Source organism: Argopecten irradians, chromosome 13 (assembly GCF_041381155.1).
Source record: "Argopecten irradians isolate NY chromosome 13, Ai_NY, whole genome shotgun sequence".
Lineage (NCBI taxonomy): Eukaryota > Metazoa > Mollusca > Bivalvia > Pectinida > Pectinidae > Argopecten > Argopecten irradians.
In genome coordinates this window covers 10,208,867-10,230,755 of record NC_091146.1, presented here as the reverse complement: position 1 = coordinate 10,230,755, position 21,889 = coordinate 10,208,867, and the positions used below count along the sequence as shown (strand labels likewise).

General features: G+C 33.0%; 1 protein-coding gene across 10 annotated transcripts in view; it reads left to right on the top strand.

The window, feature by feature from the left end:
* Positions 1 to 21,673, top strand: part of LOC138306090 (RNA-binding protein, mRNA-processing factor 2a-like) — a 138,255-nt gene extending 116,582 nt beyond the window's left edge. For 5 of the 10 annotated variants that reach the window (XM_069246445.1, XM_069246444.1, XM_069246442.1 and 2 more), the window contains exons 6-12: positions 2,369 to 2,532; positions 3,563 to 3,589; positions 4,486 to 4,509; positions 6,748 to 6,989; positions 11,981 to 12,050; positions 13,721 to 13,834; positions 14,950 to 21,673. In XM_069246445.1, the coding sequence (XP_069102546.1) occupies positions 2,369 to 2,532; positions 3,563 to 3,589; positions 4,486 to 4,509; positions 6,748 to 6,989; positions 11,981 to 12,050; positions 13,721 to 13,834; positions 14,950 to 15,000 (692 nt within the window). In that variant the 3' untranslated portion in view covers positions 15,001 to 21,673. Of the gene's footprint in view, positions 1 to 2,368; positions 2,533 to 3,562; positions 3,590 to 4,485; positions 4,510 to 6,747; positions 6,990 to 8,896; positions 8,929 to 11,980; positions 12,051 to 13,720; positions 13,835 to 14,949 lie in introns of those variants that run through there. The other 5 variants (XM_069246443.1, XM_069246450.1, XM_069246447.1 and 2 more) reach the window with 5 other exon arrangements.
* The last annotated feature ends 216 nt before the right edge of the window (positions 21,674 to 21,889 follow it).

The window sequence follows — 21,889 nt, the reverse complement described above, 5'->3', positions numbered from 1 at the left end:
ACATACATCACTTTGACACCAGTATTATATATTTTGTTTCATAAATATGACTGCAAATACTTTAATATTCATTTTGATTGTCAAGATTTACGTTTTTAAGCATCCTTTTCCTTAGAAATTAATTCTAATCTGTGTTTTGTTAAAGCTTTATGTCTCCACACTGTTCAACATTCAAGACAAACGTTTCTCTGATGCCTTAACTTGTATTATAACATTTGTGCCATGTTAAGTAGGGTACATTCTAACATCAAGACTCCATTCTTTTCCTTGTAGGACAAATAACCTTAGCAAGTAGGTGCCACATCTTAGATGTGAGACAAGCGATTTGACAGAAAACAAAATGAAGCTGGAGAATAAAATATCTTTGATGACTTGATAATTTAAAGAACGCATTTAATTTAACAAAAATTATTCATCACTAATAAAACTTCATTTCAAAAATTCAATTTCTTTCGGTAACGTAGTCATTAGTTGTGACATTTTATCATTTCCAAAAATTTTCAGCAGAGCAAGGTTTTACAATGTTTTCTCTTGATTCTCCAGCTTTGTCTCGGAGCGTTACTGTGTCACCTCACTTTAGATCAAGAAAAACTACAAAATATTTCTTAAAATTTTAATGCTTGGTTTCAGTAATCTCAGATGCTGAAACTGTTTTGTTTGTAAGTTTCAAAATAATGTAATTTATAATAACAAAAAGAACATGTCAGTGATAGATTCACTATATCACATGGGTTCCACAGAGATGTTGTGCTGTTTTTGTGTTGTGTGACAAAGGAGTGAGTGTCGAGCACTATGGATGGCAGGATCAGAACAAAATATTGTTCTGTCAAAGATTTAAATGGAAAAAGAAATAAAATAGAGATCTTAAATAGATGTATGTATACACCAAATGAATATTTGGCTATTGTTTTCACTCCTGCAAAAGAATAAGTTTCCTGGAGAATTGCAGGTGATGACATTTTGGCCAGTCAAGGGGAGGTATTTATTGATGGAGACCTCTGAATCAGTACAATACATGAATGTTAATTTGTGTTGTGCATTTGTAGACCTGTATACATGTTTAAAAGTCGTAGTTCTGGAATCATGTATAATTTTCTGTAATGTCTTTGTATCAGAAGACACTAATAAGTTAATCCTTAGTCCTTGTTATTTGTAGTTACGACCTTCGTTATGAAAATGTTTTCTTTTTTAACGTTTTTTGATGTAGACTCAGAAACGAACAATCAGAGAACCTGGTGAAACAGATCAGCGACCTATGAACTTTGACCCCATGTCATCCAAGCAGCCTTAAAGGCCCTTGACTTTGGAAACCGGTGCTTTGTTAAAACTTCTATACTATGAATAACCCTACCATTGTTGTAGCAACTTGCACCAACATCTTATGCTAAAAACCTGCACCAATAGACCGTATAAAATCACTGGGTTTATTTCCAGCAGTGTAATGCTTCTCATACATTTGCATGGTTCAATGCTTCTTGGGAGTATCTATACAGGCCCGGTAGACCTTTTCACCCTGTTCTCTGATTCCTTTTAACTCTGACCTCTAGCCAACGACCTTGACCTTGGATTATTTGACCCGCGTGATTAAATTTGGTGATTGGCATTAATCTGCCTGAGATGATATATATTTGTGTTTCTATAAATCAAGTTTAAAAAAAAAAAAAAAAAACATAAATTTGACTGAACTTTTTTTTATAATTAAGTATATGATGTTAAAAAAAACAAAACAAAAACGAATAAGTTCAATAGATAATGTGCAATACAATTATTTTATCTATAGAAACTCCTTTAAAATGATGAATTTTAAAATTGCATGGCCTTTGAATTTTTGACCAACTTACAATATACAGGCACACCCCGGCACAAGTTGGCTCGCAGACTGACCTGTCACATAGCTCTCAACATTTCAATCTGTTTACCCTTCAGTTCTTATAATGGACTAACCTTTTGGGCTGTAAGGGCAAGTCCATTGACATGAAGGGGCAGGTTAAATGAACAGAATTGTTTCTGTTTCCATAGTCACAATGTGTTACTATAGAAATCACACAAACACTGATGGTTAAGGGGCTATCTCATACTGCAAAACCTGCTTGTCACAGCAAAACTTGATTATCATGAAAAGGGAGGTAACTCATTTGCTAAAGACTAAATTATTCTTCTATATTCTTGATTGCTTTGAAAATTTATAAAATCTTACTTGATATCAAAATAAATCAGAAAAAAAGAAATGAAGCAAAATGATCCCAACAACCCAAAAATGAGCCTGTTTTGCAGTTTATTTCCTTGTGGTCCCGGTTTGTTCATGAATCACGTTATTCCAGTCTAGCATTGATATCACGTGTGCCTATCTTTCTCCCTCCACTTGCAGAAGAGTTAGGAACAGCTACGTTTTTCCCCAGCGCACCAGAGGCATGGGCGCCGCATCCCTTAGCGGCTTATCCTGATCTGACGCAGAGTGCTGCGGCCGCGGCCACAATCCACCAAACAGCGGCACTTATCCACCACCCCGCTCTAGCACAAGTACCGGTACGGGTTAGTTGTCAATCTTTATTACAAATTATCGCACTCGTAGTTCTGTAGTCGTCACCGAGATACCCCGTTCAAACTGCTGTTAGCTTGGTTGGCACACTTTAGTTTGTTCATGTTGTCAGTCCTAATGCTACAGACAGCTATCTGCCCCTGTCTGTATGATTTTAACAATTTGTGTAATGAAAATAATTTACACAGGTTGATGATTTTAATCAAGTATTTATTGGCAGAATGGAGTTTGATGATAAAAACTGGTTCACTCTTTTTTTTTCTTTTTAATTAAATTTGGAATTAAGAAAAAAAATGATCCTTTGAAAAAAAATGAATTTTTGAAAATTTCATGTTTCATGTGAGACAGGTTTTAGGAGAATCACTATTTTGTGTCCCTCCAATGACTTTGCTTCCAACAGTTGGGACATATTTGTGTCACTCTCATTTCACCCAGTCACCAATACCTGTACATTAAATACAAAAGTAATGAGAATTATTTTTGTTGATTTGGTGTGATTTGGCAACAAAAGAAAATTACTATCATATTTTTGCACAATTTATACAAGTTTGGATTGAAAAAAGAATCATTCTATTTTGTTGACATTGTGATAACCATTCAAAGAAAAATAATCTTCCTTATGAAAAAATGTAATCTTGCATTTTTGTTCTACTTATTTAAAAAAAAAAGATAAAAAAGAAAGAAAAAATATTATTGCACATTATGTGCAACTATTATGTAACATTTCAAAAGATAACTTTTTTGTTCTACTTATTTAAAAAAAAAAAGATAAAAAAGAAAGAAAAAATATTATTGCACATTATGTGCAACTATTATGTAACATTTCAAAAGATAACTTCTTCTCAGTTGAATAAAACAGAAATTTCTATATTTTAATCTTCTGATGAAAAGAATTATTTGAGTTTTTATTGTCACCATTAATTAATTTAACTTGAAAAAATAAATGAATGAAGAAAAAACACAATGGTGACCCAAACATTTACCTTTACGTAGATTTTGACCTTGACCTCTCTTACCTTTCAGGACACGTGGTTACAGCAACTTCCTCAGGTAGGCCACATTAGATATCAAGCCATTTTACCTGCACACTGTATGTAGATTGTACTTGGGTTACTCCCGTTTCTCTGTTGTTTTCTGGGATGTCCGACTAATCTCACTGAGAGCTTTCAACCGTTTGGATTGCATGAGTTAGATATTCAGCCAAAATTTACCATGTCCATATTTCAAGTTCCTTATCGCACCTAATAGTATTTTTAAATTGGCTTGAAATGTGAGATTTTACTTGTAGCTAAAAGTGACATATTCCTCTTTATTGCTTGATTCCACAATATTATACAATAATATTCAAGGCAATATTCTAAAGTATTATTTTTGTTTAAATTATAAATATAAAATATGATTGAAAAATAGAATTCTTTGAATAAAATATATACATTTTCTAAATAAGTAATTAATTAAAAATACTTTAAAATCAAAAACAGAAGTAATAATGAATTTTCAGTTTGATATTGGTTGAAAGTACTCCTTTCTATTTTCTGTTGTAAAAATTTAAACTATATATTGAAGTTATTGAAAATATAACTAAAACACAACAAAAACACCAAAAACATAAAAATAGGTAAACAAATATATGATACACGATAATAAGGATAGATTTTCATAGAAGCTGTCATAATGGTTTCATAGAACATAATTTCTGGAAAATATTAGATTGATGACAATAGAAGAGGTAAAGTAAACTATCATATGTGGAAAAACAAGTAAAAGCACGGAACTTGTCACTTTTATCTGGCTACACACTGCACTTAGACTTTCTCCAGTATCACTGGCCCCAAGTTTGTTTTTCTAAAAAATTGATCTGGAGAGTGCACATCAGAAAATGTTTATAAGCTGTACCAGTACACAATATACTGAGGAATCTGATCTATGTTCTAATCAAATTACAGGAATGGTACCACCAACTAGCTCAGGTAATTAGTCAAAAATTTACCCCAATTAAAACTAAAGAAAATTAAAAAAAAAATGGAGGAGGTATATTGATGACCATACAAAAAAGATAAGTCAATTTGGTTAAAATTGCAAAATTATTTAATATGTTTTAGTCATTGAACTAAACAACTATCTGAACCTATTTGAAAGAATTCTTTAAACATTTCTTGCCAACTATAATTGGAAATGAACTATTTTCAATGCATGGTTGAAATACAGTTCATTTGTATGATTGCTACTTAATTATGTTGCTATAAGTAATGGTTAATTTGAATATTCCATATTGTGGAATGGTACCATACACACTGATTAGATCTATTATTGCAGCATTCATATGCCCATGAATGCCAATAGATTAACTCATTCTTCCCTAAATATATATATGAACTCTTTCCTTTCTAAGAATGGGTGAGTCCATGTTGAATGTTTAGGGGTGATTGTGTTTATTTATTGTTACATATGAAGTATTTGAGATACTGCAATGTCCCAATATGTCCATGCAAAATTTTAAATTAAATAATCTAACTTTGATTTTATGGAATCGAGATTTGATTCATTATAGATAGAGTAGGAAAAGAAATATGGTAGATATTAAGTGGTAGAGATTAAGGTTAATATTATTTGTTTTTCAAAATTATATGGATGCAAACATACAATGTATGTAAATAAGTTTCCAGATGTTAATATAGGACATGTAGTACTTCCAAGTTTGAAGTTTAACCTTTCTCGATCCCATATTCTTTTTGCAAGCTCCTGTTACTTTTATTGTCATTAACTTTTGTTTTTTTCTACTCTTTTTCGTTCTTTTCTAAAATTTGTTCTTTTTTACCTTTTCTCCCAATTATTGTTTTCGTATAACTATGTGATAATTTGGAGCTACTGCCTTTTCTTGTAACTTGATTACTATCAACAAAAGTATAAAATTACGCTTCTATCCAATTCAATTCTATTTCAAAATTAAATATTTTGGTTAAGTAAGTGAATTGTAAAAATAAAATATAAAAATGCATTAAAGGAAAGAAAAGGGAGAGTGAAAGTAACTTGGATTAAGTTAAGTGTAAACTTAGATCAAACTTTGATATTCTATTTGGTATTTCTTTTAGAGGAAATACAAGAGCAGCAAACCAACGTGTATAGTGCAAATTACAAAGGAGATGTGTGTAGCTCTGATGAAATTGATCACTATTTTATATCATCTCTGATTTCTCTTTATGACTTAAGTCCCTTTGCATGATGGGTCTAAGTAATACCGCAACATGGCTTTGATGACATGACCAGACCAATTCAGAGTTTACAAATCAGTCATGTGACATGCCAGTGTCCGTATAAGTGTAATCAAAACTTCCCATAACATTAATACCTGAAAATATTCTTCTGTTCCAAATAAAATAAAAGAAAAAATACTGCAATAATGCATGTAAACTTAATAACATAGCCTTTATTTATTTACCTTGAAACAGTTTCCGTCCGTTTTGAATGTTTTGATTTAAATTTTGAATTGAATCTGGTTTGCCGATTTATTATTCTTCACCTTGAATTAGTTGTCATTTATATATATATATATTTACATTTTACTATTCACAGTTATGCGTTAATAACTTCTCAGCACTTTGTAAATGGCACTGTATGATGACAGTAGATGGTTTCCATGGCGATGACCTCACAGCCTTAGAATTTGACCTCCATGACAAATTTGCTGGCTTTAATGTTATCGTTGATTTTAATTTTATGTCAAAATTTACCCACATTTTAAATGCTTACGAATATCAAAATTTGAAGTATAAAAAACAGCAAATGAGTCATGGAAACGAAAGGAATGACAAAACAGTTGACTGGCAGAGAGGGATTACCTACCTTGTTATGGAACTCTTCATTCAAATTGGCCAAACATTTTCTGGCAATTGTTTCAATTCAAGTCTGAAAAAGACATAACATTGTCAAACATGATTTTAAAGTCTGTTGTATTTCCAAATTTTTATGCAAATTCAGTTTTTCAGTTTCTAATTTTCATTTATTTGAAAATAATATTTTAGAAAAAAGATAGTGGTATTTTATTCTCAGAATCTACCAACCATACCCGAAGATTCAAAAACAAATCTTCCTGAAAGGTTTACATTTGTGCTGAAATCATCCTGCTTCATTTGTCTTTAAAACTTAAGAAACAAAGGAATTGATTGGTCAATGAACATACAACCAACAATACGATTGGTTATTCTCAGATTCACCACCCTGCCATGATGGCCCCCTCTGCTGTGTCGGCCGCCTTGCCACACCCCCCTATTGCCGCCACGCCTATCTTAACTAGCCCTATTAGCACGATGAGCACCACACCTGCCGCTGCAGCGGCAACGTCGAGCCCAGGGGTGCCGCTGACACCAAACAACGCACCATGCTCCACGCTGTTCGTGGCCAATCTAGGCCAATTCTCCTCTGAACAGGAACTAAAGGATCTGTTTAGCAGGTTAGTTATCTCCCCTTGGTTGACATAACACCTTCTGGTGGTCATGGTAACACCTTTGGCCTGTGGTTGACTGTTAGAGTATGACAATTTCAGGAAAGTTTAGCGGGTTAGCATATCTGGTTGCTCTGATTTTATGTCGACAAGGTCACAGTTGAGAGGTAAAAGGTCTCGGTATAATAAAGGTCAAAGAGTGTACTGAGTTGAATTTCTGAAATATTTCTAACAAATGTAGCTTAGTGGATCATGATACCTTGTTGAAGATGCTTTTGTACGATATCATTCTCTGATGATCGCCAAGTGCTTCATAGTCCTCGCGATATTTAACGGTGTTGGCAATGAAAGTTGATAATTAATCAAGCTGTTAGTGAAAAAAAATTACTGTACCAGTCTTTGAATGTCACGCGGAATAACGTTATCGCATTAGTTCACTTGTAATGAAAAGTTATGTGTTCTGCTGTGTAGAGGAATTCAGAAGTGTCAGTCACCGTGTTCTGCTGTGGAGAGGAAGTGTCGGTCGCCAAAGTTGTGTTGTAAAGTTTATGGCATTCCATGAGTGTCGCTTATCACCTATCGCCACGTGACTTCTCCTGTTCTATGGACAATTATGTCATAAGTTAGGAGCGTCCTGGAGTGATGATATTACAATGGTATGGACAAGTTCTCGTTAAAAGGAGTAGCAATATTCCAATGGTGGTAATATGATAGTGAGGTAGAGTACGTGTGATTTGGACTGTAGTTTCACACTTAGTACGATATAATCATCGTCAGATTTAGTGTGGAGATTCCTGGACAGATGACATCTTTATAGCATTAAGTTTGTCGGCTTCAAGTCCCTCCTGTTATTCTGAGCGATTTATCACGCCAACCACAGGTTAAAGGGGGATAACTTCACATAGAAAATGGATTTTAAATCCGTTAACTATGAGAAGCATTGTCATGACCAGAGATTGCGATCTATTTTGGAGCAAATGTCGGTATACTGCAACTCAGTTACACACAAAAAAAATTAGTCCAATTTTTTTTAAAAATGTGAACATTTATTGTGATCTATTCTGTTTTGAAAATCAGGAAATCATTTCTATGTAAAGATCATGTTCAATTTCAGGTACATTGGTACATTATCACTAGCACATGCATGTTCTAACCAACGCTTACAAGGAAATATTCTAAAACTGTATCAGTCCTTAAAGTTTTAACACTCATTATCTACCATATAAAGGGATGATATATATACTAACCATTACATTACCATTTTGCTCCAGAACGGATCGCAATATAAGCCGGCCAATCCTAATGGAGGATAAGATTTTTTTTTCTCATTAATTGACATCGAATGAGTATCAATGGGGAGGACAGAATGAGTATCAATGGGGAGGACATAGCCAGTAGCCAATTGAATTCGTTTTGCATTTAATGTTATGTGACATTTTCAATGTTCAGAAAAATAGGCATTTAATTCTTCATTACTAAAGTATTATCAGTATAGGATTATGACTGTATTAAAGTTAATTTGACGTCATCAAAAATTTTAACATCATCAGAAGGCATGATCAACGTCATCTGCATGATATGTTTGTATTTAATCACCAAAAGATTTGTATAAACGCCATTTGAATTAATGTATTACATCATCATTGTGATAAACGTCATTAGTATTGGTGTATTACATCATCAATGTGCTAAACGTCATTGTATTCGGTGTATTACGTCATGAATACCTAGGTCTGTTAGTTCATCATCAGATTGATTTTGGATCGTGTATTCATCACGTTTTATATTTGGAATTTTAGCTTTGACAATATAATCTCAAATGATGTAACCGTAGCTCACTTCTCTTCATGCTAAACAAGTTCTACAGGTGTTTATTGGATCAAATATTCGTATCTATATAACGTCTGTTTGTATAGCGAGCGGTGATATGACGACCTAAATAATAAAGGTAACTTATAACATAGCACCTGTACAGACCAATCAGCACACGGTGTGTACGTCACCATAGCAACCTAGAAACACGAGGTTATACACTAAGCTTATATACTAAGTATGACTGCTGGCACACTACAACCTATCGGTGCACATCGATCAGAATATTTAAACTTATTTGACTTCTTGGGTCACGTTTGTTTGCTGATAATTCCGTGTTTGTAGTAGAAAGAAGAATACAAACTTGAATGGTGACTGGACTTGGTAATTGGTTCTTTCATTCCTGAATATTTTCCTTTTTATTTCAAAATTGCACAGTGTTTATCAATAAACTATGTATGATAGTTTTTCTTTGATGTTGCTCTCGCTAGTGCATCACCAATGCATCCTTTAAAATCTGTGCTTTTAAGTAACATTCGATCATTAAAGAGAAGTAGTGTTTTAGTAAATGTAGCTTAAACATCATGCTGACTATACCATGAAACAAGTACGCTGGCGATTTTTAATTCTTTCACGATACCATTTTTATTTAATTTACAGCTTGAGAAAAGAAAAAAATGTTCAATGAATAATTTATTCCAAAGTGAAATTAATGAAATTTTCGCAGGAAAAAAATCACGTGACATCTATTAGATCATGCTCTGGGAAATGCTTGTTACAAAAGGAAGTTTATTGTCTTTCTGCACTGAATTGCATAAATTGAATCTGAGTCACATGGAGCATGGAACAAGCTCACGCTATAGTTATCATCAGAATACCAACCATATCCACCATTGTCGTGTTTGTACTCGATAGGAAATTACTTTGAAAATATGGAAATAATTTGGGTAACTTAAATATGAAAACATATTTGGGCAGTGAAAATATGAAGAAATTATTTGGGCAGTTAAAATATGAAAATCTATTTGGTCAGTTTATATATGAATACATATTTGGAAAGTTAAAATATGAAGACATTATTTAGGCAGTTAAAATATGAAAATATATTTGGGCAGTTTATATATGAATATATATTTGGAAAGTTAAAATATGAAGAAATTATTTAGGCAGTTAAAATATGAAAATATATTTGGGCAGTTTATATATGAATACATATTTGGAAAGTTAAGATATGAAGAAATTGTTTAGGCAGTTAAAATATGAAAATATATTTGGAAAGTTAAAATATGAAGAAATTATTTAGGCAGTTAAAATATTAAAATATATTTGGTTAGTTTATTTAAGAAAATGAAATGTTTGCGATTACCAGGCAGTATGTTGTTATAGCTAAAGGTGGCATTTAGAATCGGCAATAATGTACGCAGTTGGCGTTTGCAAATTGTAATGCTCCGCTTACAAATATAAGTTACCGACACCAAAAACACATGCATTTGGCTGATTTCGCGCAAGAATGTGGTGGATTTGTTTTCATCCTTCTGAGGATCCTGGAATATTTTAAAATAAATACGAGTGTTGAAATGTATTTTTTAACAGAAACTATAAAACTATGCAAAATAATTCTATTGGCTACTCGATAAGGTCCGATCATAATGCATCTTAATTCTATTTATAGTACATTTCAACTGTATTAATGGGGATCAGTTATATATCACAAAATATTAATGAATTTATAAATGGATTTTCTCCAGTTTTATATAAATCAAATTTGTAAAGGTATATATATATATAAAATGTCGTCACTATCGAAATTTATCGCACTTTAAAGTGTAACCTCGGTTCTGATTGGCTGTTGATTTTTTTCTGTTTAGCCTATAAAGAAGTATGTATCCTCTTTTCTGATTGGCCTGTTACGATTTGATTTTAACAAATATATGTATATATATTATATTATCTTAGTTTCTGTTTTCGTTTGTCACTTTTTACACAGAATAAAATATTTAGCCTGTTTTATTATTCTCAAACCATTTTGTCTGAAACTTTTTTTTCATTTTCTTTTTTGACCTTAAACTATGCTTTTTACCAGATGTTTGATTTTATATATATACCTCTGTGTTGTGCATTATCTATATTCCAGTATCTTTGTGTATGACACGACACGTCACAGGCGAATGTCTTTGGAACTATTTTCTGTCACATTAATACGCACTTGTGGGAATTTCTTTCTGTAGTATTGACCTTTCTGCTGCAGCCTGTAGAGTATATACTAACTGGTTAGTTGGTCTCACTTCGACCACTTTCACATCCTCAAATATTGTGTATTTCTATGTTTTCATTTTTCACTTTAATTTTTTTTGCCACAAAGTTATACCGGTGCATTATTACGGCTCTATATTCCCTGGTATGCAGACTGTTAAGTTTACGTTTGATTTTAGAAATTGAAATTTTTTTTTAATGTAAACTCATAGTCGAATATCTATGATGTGTGATGTTCTTGTGTCCAAATAAAGACAGTGACTAAGTGCACTTGTGAGGATTTGATTTGTACATAAATATTCATAATTTTAAATGTTTGAGATATTTACCCGAAAGAAATGTGAAATTAGCCCAAGATAAAAACATTCAAGTGACTTTGACATTAATATAAGAGATTTTTGGCCTTTTGTACGCCATTTCTGACATTGTTGTAACTTAACCATGTAGACAACGATCTTCAAAATTTGATATTATCCCCCTCTGGTTAATGCAATAACTAAATAACACGTAGAAAACAGGATAGCGATGTAATTTAATAATTAGTAATTTCTTTTTGACTTGCTAAACTTTTTGTATTGATAAGGAATGAATACCTTTGACTTTTCTTGCTCTATCTTTCTACAACGGCACAGATTTTTTTCTGGGTTTACATGATATAACAATGAACTAGTGTTCTACATGCTATAGGCTATTAGGAACTTTATCACCGTTAAATGAATGTAAGTCTATCCCTAACATAGTAGACTGGTCGGAGTGTAACTGGTACAAGTTGTTTTTATTAAGATAGTTGTAACAATCATTGAATAGATATAAACATACCCGCATACTCTTTGGTATTTTAAGATGATAAATTCCCGATAACTGTAGTAGTAAGATTGATTTAGATAAGGCCTTCTCCCTCCACTGTGAGGCTAAACAACATCGTTTTGTTACAGTTTCCAGGGTTTCAGCCGGCTAAGAATGCATAACAAGGGTGGATCGCCAGTGGCATTTGTGGAATTCCAGGTAAGAATACAACTGATTGGTCATTCAAAAATATGTTAATTGGTTCTCTATGGACAAATGTATAGCTACATACAGCAAACACCGGCTATAAAACATGGGGTATTCTTATGACATATAATTGTAAATACGTATCTTCTTTGATCGACAATCGTTACAATTCATTATCCATTTGTATAGTTACATGTAACAGTATTAGAAGGAACGTTAAGTTTGACCTTCGTTAAGCTATAAAACTGTGTTATTTGTCTAAGTCGCTGTATCAAATAATGTCTCCTATATAGCGGACGATCTAGGCACACAGTCCAACTGTGTCTCCCTAGCAAATCAGCCGCTATTTCAGATAAACGCAGATAACCTTATATTCGTTCTAGACCTCACGGAGAACGCGCCAGAAGTTACGACATCATTTGTTTTCCGTGGTGTTAATAATTCATCGTTAATTGGCATTGAAACGATCCGCGGTGGGCCCAATCAGAGGTCAAAGGTCAGCCGTCATCAATATTTCCGTTTGTTTAGAGGGTGTCCTGATTGCTTTGTTAGATTATCTGGCCTTGCTGTACTGTGTGCTATAGGTTTGATCAGATAATTGACTTCTAGCACGTTCATAGCTTATTGAACGCAAGTTTGGGCTCTTTCATCTAGAAAGGCGTTGTTTAATGACCTCCGTTCTTAATGACATTCATTTTCTATTCTGAAAAAAACGCTATTCTTTGTTTTATGTTGCGTCAGATGAATATTAGGTAAGATAATATTATATCGTATTGCGTCAGAACATTTATTCCGTTATCTACTTAGGTATGCGCCAGACAAAATTTTCTAAATTCAGTTAAAATAGTCAGATAAATATTTTGTAAATTGAGTGTAAAACACACAAGGATATATTTATGATTACGGACAATTTTCTATTTAGACATCTGTGAAGTGATTCGTACTACATATGGAGAGAGAAAGTTTGAAATGCTATGTGAATGCTGGGTGCCGACTGTATGTAGCTATAACTTTTGTTCTTCTTCATTAAACTTGTTTGTACCGAGAACGGTTATTTCGTTTGTACCACTACAAAGTTCCAGGATAGGATAAATATATATTACAAGAATTCATTTTCTTACAATATTGTATCGTTTCATACCTTTGCACAGCATCATGTTAGAGTTGTTTCCCTTTGATAAATGATGTAGCTGATACGTATATCACTTCTTATTTTACTTCCCAGCACTCCTGTCACCCCTTCTGCTGCTCATGGAATGGTCAAACACTTATATATATGACATTCCATTATTTATACTAGGGTTTATGTGCACACTTGCCTTGCTTGACAACATGATCACTGTCTTGCGTCAAGATCTATCAAAACATCACATGTCTTTTGTGGAAACTTTAGAACAACTAGACTTGGGAGAAAACAAAGGGGTATTCCTGTTTCTATAAATCATTTATATACATACTGAGAATAGATTCGGTTGATTCCCCCGACAAATGACCATGACCTTACGGAGTGTTTGATACGTGCTCTTTGCCTGTAAAAGTATAGAATCGTTTATCATATCTCAAAGTTTCCTCTCTAAATCTCCAATTGGGGACTTATTGATGATCCATTCCAAAGGTCAATGATGCTAATCCATTGACCTTTCGCCTATGGCCTCTCACCTTTGACCTTTCTCCATTACCAGGATGTTAGACAAGCTTTGGAGGCCAAGAGCAGACTACAAGGTTTTGTACTGTTATCGTCTGACCGTGGAGGAATTCGTATAGAATATGCAAAAAATAGGATGGGGGAGGTCGTGGTGAGTGTAAATGTTACTATGGCAACATCCAATCACAATTCAAGTATGAACAATTTGAGTATTCCGAGACATGAGAGTGTGTCTCTGAAGTAATATATGGGGTGTAGATGACTATATTTAAAACGGACAATTTCAAATATGTTCTACTATTATAGCGCTTGTTTCTGAATGTTACTGCCATTCCACGTTTTGTAATATTTTATCTGAGCATATCTGTGATTTTCATTGGAAATTTTTCTTAGATATACTTAATCGAGTTAAAACTATTTCTTTTACTTCTTTTAGCCTAAGTATCCTTATTTTTTTCTAACGTCCCATTTTATGCTGTAACCAACTACACATTTGTATCCGTCCTGTTCTCATTAACAATCCAAAACGATAAAATGAATGAACGTTAAAATTGAACATTTGAATTTAAAGTTATAATAGTTGGATTTCATTTTAAGTGATAACGTCAACTTTGTAGTAAATAAGAAATTAGTAAGTTGAATTTTAATAAATTAGAATGCTTCTGCCTGAAGGTTTTATCACTCAAAACATTTCCCCAAAATTGCCCTAGCAACTTTGAAAATCACGTGATCACTGCATGTTATTTTGATTGGTGGATGGACAAGCACAGCCAGTAGATTTGTATTTTTTGCATAAAAAGCATTTAATCAATACTTAATGTAGAAGTCATTTGTATTTAGGACGGAACGGACATTATTAGTTTGGAAATTAGTTCATCAATTCATGTATTCAATAAGTCCTTTCTGCATGTTATTTTGATTTTGCACATTTGTAATAATTAAAAAAAAAATGACGGGTGTATTGAAATGTAAAAAGAACATGAAGACATTATGTTGGTATAGTCATACATTTCTAACAGAATCCAGTTGAACAATGTATTTTGAATGTTTCCAATTTCTGTAGATAAACATACCGTTGTTTTAATGCTTGTGCTTCAATCCATTTTTTTTCTCGAAATATTTCAGATTTAATTATTTTGCTTGATTTTTTAGATTTGTTTATAAAGAAGTTCTTTGCAAAGATAGCAAATCGATATATTTCATGATGTTCCAATTAGCATGACATTATATGACGGATTTTAACCGACTTTTCTTTTTATTTTTCAGGGACAGAACGAAGTTTTAGGTTCTCCGATTTCTCCGAATTCTGCCTTCTAAGAAAAGTTCCTACGAATGTCTCCATGGTTACATTTAATTTGTTTATTCACTTGTTGTCTGCTCATGGAAACCATGGCGTTGTCATGGATACCAAAACGTCTTGTTGCCAGCCTGGAATTTGTTGTTTTGTCTCTTTAATGTTTTTTTTATTATTTGTTCTTTTTTTATAAATATTGCTGTCGGTTGAGGTTACCATAGTAACTAAGCTGACGAGGTATTCGTTAGTTAGGGGTACCCGTAGTGTCAGTAGTATATATAAGTGTTCTATTATGCAGTAGTAAGCCTAGGGGCATCTGTATACAAACTTTATGCATGTTATTGTACGTTAGAGCTACGAATTACAATCCTTTTCAAGTGTGATGTTTATAATATTGTATATTGTACATGTGTTGATATTTAAACTGTATCAAATGGTGTATTTTGTAAAATAAGAAAATAATGAAATGCAATTTTTTCTCATGTTGACGTGTTTTCATACTAATGATTGTAGTTTTCCATCTTGTTTATCCTACATTCCTATTTTAGTTAGATGGAACCATCCAGTTAATTCGTATAAAATCAGAAACCTAGATGGTTCCATTTTACAGTAGGGAAATTGTAGTTTCAAGATGGTGGACATTTTTTTGTCTTTATACATAAAATGTAAAAAAAATGTGATTTTGTAAAAAAAAAATTCATATCTATGTTAGTGTTTCTCATTGGCTCTTTTCCGTCCAATAAAATCTTGACATATCTGCGGTGCAGGGCATATCTACATTTTAACGAATACAAATAAAGGCCTTTTAAACGTGTAATGTGTTCAAACTGTATAAAAACACAGCGTTGTGCAAATAATTGGGAAACCAACTTTGTTACTATATAACTACACGGACACCATTGATTGGTTGTATCAGTTAACCTTTGACCTATAACCTTGGTTGGTATTACCATGCACTATACTGCACACTATAGGTATGATACGGTCAGTATATGTACATATTAGAATACCAGAGGCAAAACTACCATATACATTAACAATACAGTGAAAAACGGTTGTGGCGATATTTTGCATCTTTGAAGTAGATAGCCCATTGCATTATAGAATAGTTAAACGGCTATTTGGTATTTATCCCCTCTACGTTTATGTTCAGACAGAAAAAATAAAAATCATGATTCAAATTGGCAGGTTTTAGCAAAAATACCACTTATCCTGTAAAAGAACAATATGCAGGACTTTCTCATCAACATCGTTGCTCCGATCTTATATTTGTGTTTAAATAGAAAAGTGCAAGCCCAATGCACTGTAGTAGATTGGAAAGGTCTCTTAGACAAGTCTAGAGGGGCTGAGTATCTAAATTAGTTATGCTTCATTATCTAAATTATCTGCTAATGAAACTCAACAATACAACGAATGTAAACATTTTCTGGAAAAATGTTTGCCGTTTAAGTTTACAGTTGTAGTGGGAAATCCCTAGTATTATCAGGGAAGTTTGTGGGGAACCTTGTGTAATCTGTACAAATGACAAATATACAACAGAAGATCAAAATGATTACGTGATTAATATGCTGGTTGTGTTTATACTACATAAAGGGGTTCTAGTAACCTACTTGAAACTCGCTGTGCAATAAATATCAAATATTTGCCTTGGTTTCTTTTATAAGCCAATAAACGTTTTACACGACACTTTTGTAAAAAGTAACATTTTTTTCTACACTCTTTTCACTGTTTTCTATTCCGAACTGGAAAACAGGGGAGTTTATTTCATATTTATTAAAAATGATATGCAACTTGAAAATTAGCCGGTGTTAGTCGAGATATTCGACAGTTAAGGACCTAATGTCAACTTAAACAAAACTTGATAGAGATAGAAAATGATAGAGAATGAAAAACTACAAAGAATTAAGTAAGTTGATTGATGAAAATGGTGTCATCCTTAATCATGAATTAAAAATTAAGAATATTTATTCAAAATTATTATTATTAAATTAACCAATTAATTTTCTACGTTGCTGAATTATATTTGCCGTTATATATTTATCACTTTTACATCTTGAAATCTTGATAAATTGTTCGAGATTTTTTAAACTTTTTGTTTTGTTATTAATCTGCAATTTTTGAGCTTAATTTAGCGTATCAATCTACTTTAATGGATACTATTGATGTAAAAATTAAGAACGACATATTTATGGAGGAAATTGTAATTACCATTGACCTTGTTAAATATTCACAAACCAGGGGAGTATGGACATGTTGTTATCTAGGATATCGGATATTGTGATATCTTGTATATCGGATAATGTGATATCTTGTATATCAGATATTGTGATATTTTTACCATGACCGTTATTTTGTTGTGCAGATTAAATTCGATTTTAAACGAATTGTGGACCAATGAAATTTATTTAGAACATTTCCATCACAACAGAGTATGTAATCAAAGTGAATGTTATAGAATGAATTCGGTTGCTAAGCAACACTATTGGCGTTTTAGATAAAAAAAAATGTGTAAATAATACTTATATATATTGTTGATTCAGTTTAATTAGGATTTGTTAAATTCGAAAATAACGAAAGAGAAAAAGTTCAGACCGTTGATTTGTATCCTGTTACAGTAACATTGGGCGTATGGATTTAATACAAAGGATAACATATGCACATTTTTCTAAAGCTTTGGGTTTTTTATACAAACATTTGTTAAATATATTGCTCTGCCCATTCAGGGAAACGCCTGTTAATGAACACGAAGAGCCCCATGTCTACCATTCATTTTCCTTCGGGAGGAAGGAAATATTAAATGCATCAACGATGATTTTCTCTCCGTGTGACATTGTTATATATATTGTGTAACATTCCAATGTGTTAAAGGTACTCGGTACATAGTATAAAGGGTTGTCATAGTGACATGCCATACTACCTGTTGCCATAGTAACAAACTATCGGATGTTACTGTGATAACATATTCTTGTGTATGTTACCATGACAGCACCTACAACAATGTATTAAGAGTAACCCTTACAACAGTGCTTGGTTGATTGTCATTTTTTCTCTAATTAGTCAATGAACTGTTATCATACGATCACATTTTTTATGTTTTGGTCATTTCCCCCATTTTGATGCAATGTATTATCAAATTGTGACGAGATATCCTGTAACGTTGCTTTTCGTATCTGAGTTAGATGTCTACACTGATTACAACCATTTTGAATGCCATGAATATGCATGTTACTCTGGATGGATCTGCTTATTATTATTCACATTGATTGAATGTCCATCTGATAGCGGAAACCCAGAACTATTGACCATATTACATAGAAGTCTCGATATCAGAGTCTCGTTATGAAATGTCTCGTCAAATTTTGTAGGATTGCTTTTGATGCAAACTTATGCAAATTGAAAAGGAGTATGTAGAGTGATTTCCCCTGACGGAAGTGTACATGGTTTTGACTGTTTGAAAGAGAGGTCATAATATTATATATAAAATCACTGCTTGGGACGGCAACAATGAAATCACATTGATGAGCTAGTTGACTTGTATTGAAATCAATCATTGGGAGAGGTAATGACGATGTACGCGTATGATACAAATTAATGGACTTTTCAATAGCAATACAATACATGTGTACAGTGGCGATACGTCACAGGAGTATGGGAGTGATTTGTTTGACGTAGGGGTAGATGTAACGTACAACTCGAAAGAGTCAGCAATAATTGACGGAAATCAATCGTAAATGCTCTTCCAGTTGACGCTTGTCCCAGGCAGTGCTATCAATAAGGTTGTGTGTCTCGTTATACTTTGTGATATATATCAAAACACTTGTTAATGCTATATACGATATGTCATGATGTGTTGGTACATACATCATGGTGAGACTATTTATAACAGTTGTACTAGTTCATACTTTTTTGTATATTATATTTGATTACGAGGAATATTGTTGTTTATTTACCTGTCTCATTGAATCAAATGTTTTTATTTCATTTATTTGAAATCCAACATTTAACGAAGACTTATCATCAGAACAATGTTCAGGAACTTCCGGTAGATAAAATTCTTAATAGTTTTTAGTCATTCAAACAAGGTTTTCCTCTAAGAACAAACAAAACAATGTAGAAATGATGATCTCACTTCATTATCTATAATTTAACCCCATCCGATGTAGGGATAGCTTAGATAGTTTTTTTTCTGTCAGGAATTTAGGTTAAATTGTCAGTTGATGATCACTGATAATACTCATTGAAATGCAATACATTGTGTTTTGTGTATTTTTAATTATTTTTGTAACTTTTACTACCAATGAGGCGTCCTAAAAATGGAGATTAGGCAACCACCTTATTGTTCCTAAAGGATGAGAATTACCTCCCCTTTTGTGTCAATGAGTTGGTTACCTCCCTTTGGTATTTCATCTTATAACACCAGAGGGCATTTGATATGCTTATTGATTTATTTATTGAACCTGTCGTCCCTTATTTCCAGACTGTACATTGAGTAGAATGAGGGACGGCAGATGTTATTTTTTGTTTAGGTCGATCAAGAGCTGGTAAACTATCAGATTTATTCATTTTAGAAGTACAGGGTATTGAAGGTTTGGTGTTCATAATTCTGATTTACTTTAAAATATGTCAAGGACAACCACGTCCGTCAAGTGGTATATATATCAACATATAAACTCCTCAGGCCAACGTACATTTAGATTCAGGACAAAGTTTCGTTCAAATTAACGTATTTGTTATTTAATTTCACTGAAAACAATTGTTTTGGAAAGTGGAAATGAACTTGTTTGTATTATTCTTCTTAGGCCTGTGTCCTCTGTAATATTTTGAGGTAAAGAAGAAATGAACCCCGCCTGTTTTATTACTTGTCCACTGACAATCTATGTAGTCTGAGTGAGACATGAGGACAGTGACGATATTTCGGTTTCATCAGGAAACGAATGTTTGTTAGATTGATGTTTAGTTATAATTGTAGTTTGTGAGGGTTATAATCAACAGTTAGTACTGGTGCTGATTAAGTAGTTACCTACAACTAGTACAGCTAATAGACTTCTTCACCAAGGGTTGGCCTACCCAAATGTTTATTTACTGTAACTAATACCCGTTCAATATCGCAATAATTCTGTCAAGTTAAAACAATTATACCTTTATTTCTCCATACGGTTTTAATTATAACGAATTTTTGTGTTAAGATGACATAAGGTAAATAAAGAGACCACTGACATATCGAAATGGCGTCTTAGAATTTCCACAGTGAAGTGAAAAGCCCAGATATTTGTTAGCAGCTGGTGTATATGTTGACACCGACAAGCTAACTGTTGGTTATAATGCTTGTGTGAGGTTGTATTCAGATTTGGAGCTGATTCCTTGCCCGCTATATAGTTATACTTAATGAAGTAGTAGTTAGCCATATAACGAATGTACATAGATGTGTTGTATTTATATTACATTGATGTATGTAAGGTGTTCGGGAGCAGTCTAAACGCGGAGTTATCTCCCCTTAACAACTCAATCTAACAATTGCTATATATATAAGTGGCATCATAAGTTCATTGTTCAAAACATTTACCTTTGGAAATAATGAATGTATACAAAAATGTTTCGAAAAGTGTGTACTGAAAATAACTTTTACCGTGTCTTGTGTGAAATCGGATGAAAGTTACAGTTTCTTATTCACATAGACATTGTCACGTATAGTAGACTGTGTCCTGTTTCAGGGGAGATAACTGCATGTTTGTTACCCGTCTGCTTCTTTTGGCGATTGATGTTCATTCTCTGACAAAATCAGAGGCTAAATTTAGACGTGTGTGCGTGCGTGTATTCTTAGTTCAAATGTTAGTCGGGCAGATGAAATTGTCAGACAAGTGTTCGTCATGAAGTTTCAAATTTTGACCTCCTCCCTTAGTTTACGTTTCACATTTCAGATTTTAAATTTGACTTATGATTAAAGTTTGATGATGAGTTTATAAGCTGACCTTGGCCAGGTCTATCTTTATATTTAGAGGTTAAATTCCTGGTGACGTAACACCATAGATTTGTGTGTAGTTTGTAAACGATGGTGCAGAATTAGCCTATCCAGGACACGGACTTATACAGAGACCGTACTATCTCTATATTTAATGATAAGTTTGGTATTCTGTTTCTACTACCTAACTCTTCACTAACTCAATGAAGGTTCAGTACCTCTTACCAATCAATATCACATTCTTTCCGAGTCAATTATTTATAAATATGAAAAACGTGGTTTAATTTTTCAGTAACATTTTGAAATAAAACATCGACTTGAGAGTGCCATAATTTATGACCCAGCCTAGTTCCTGTCCTGGATATAATATGCGTTGTGCAATTGAAATTTTGCTCAAAGATTTATTTGCTGTCGCTTAGAACTTGGTTTTATGAAAAGTAGGCCAGGAGAAGGGGGAATAACTCCATTATTTATTGGGAGACTGTGTGAATCATTTTATATTTATTTATCATTTTCCGAAATATGCTGCAATATTCAATTGGTATTGCAAGTTATACCATGTCGTCAATACATGTCTCAACCTCAGGAATGGAAATGGGCTCGTCTGACAGTAGTGGACAGATCATCCCATTTTGGGTAAGAGGGAGTGTCACTCGGTATAACGACTACACCAGTAGTTTAATCTTATCCTAAAATTTACTGTACTTTACATCTGAATAAACGAAAGATTGTCTTCATTGCTTTGTTCTTGTTCTTATGTAAATGTTTCTGAATGTGTGCATAAAGGAGACGAAAAAGCTCGAATAATAACACCAACACCACAAAATAAAGTGCATGCATGCTATAAAAGTAGTGAAATACTATTCATTGGGAGTATTATCCATCTATTCGATGACACCTGACTTAAAAATCTAGGGTTAGTCAAAACCTGTAACTTGGCAACGAAGCCATGG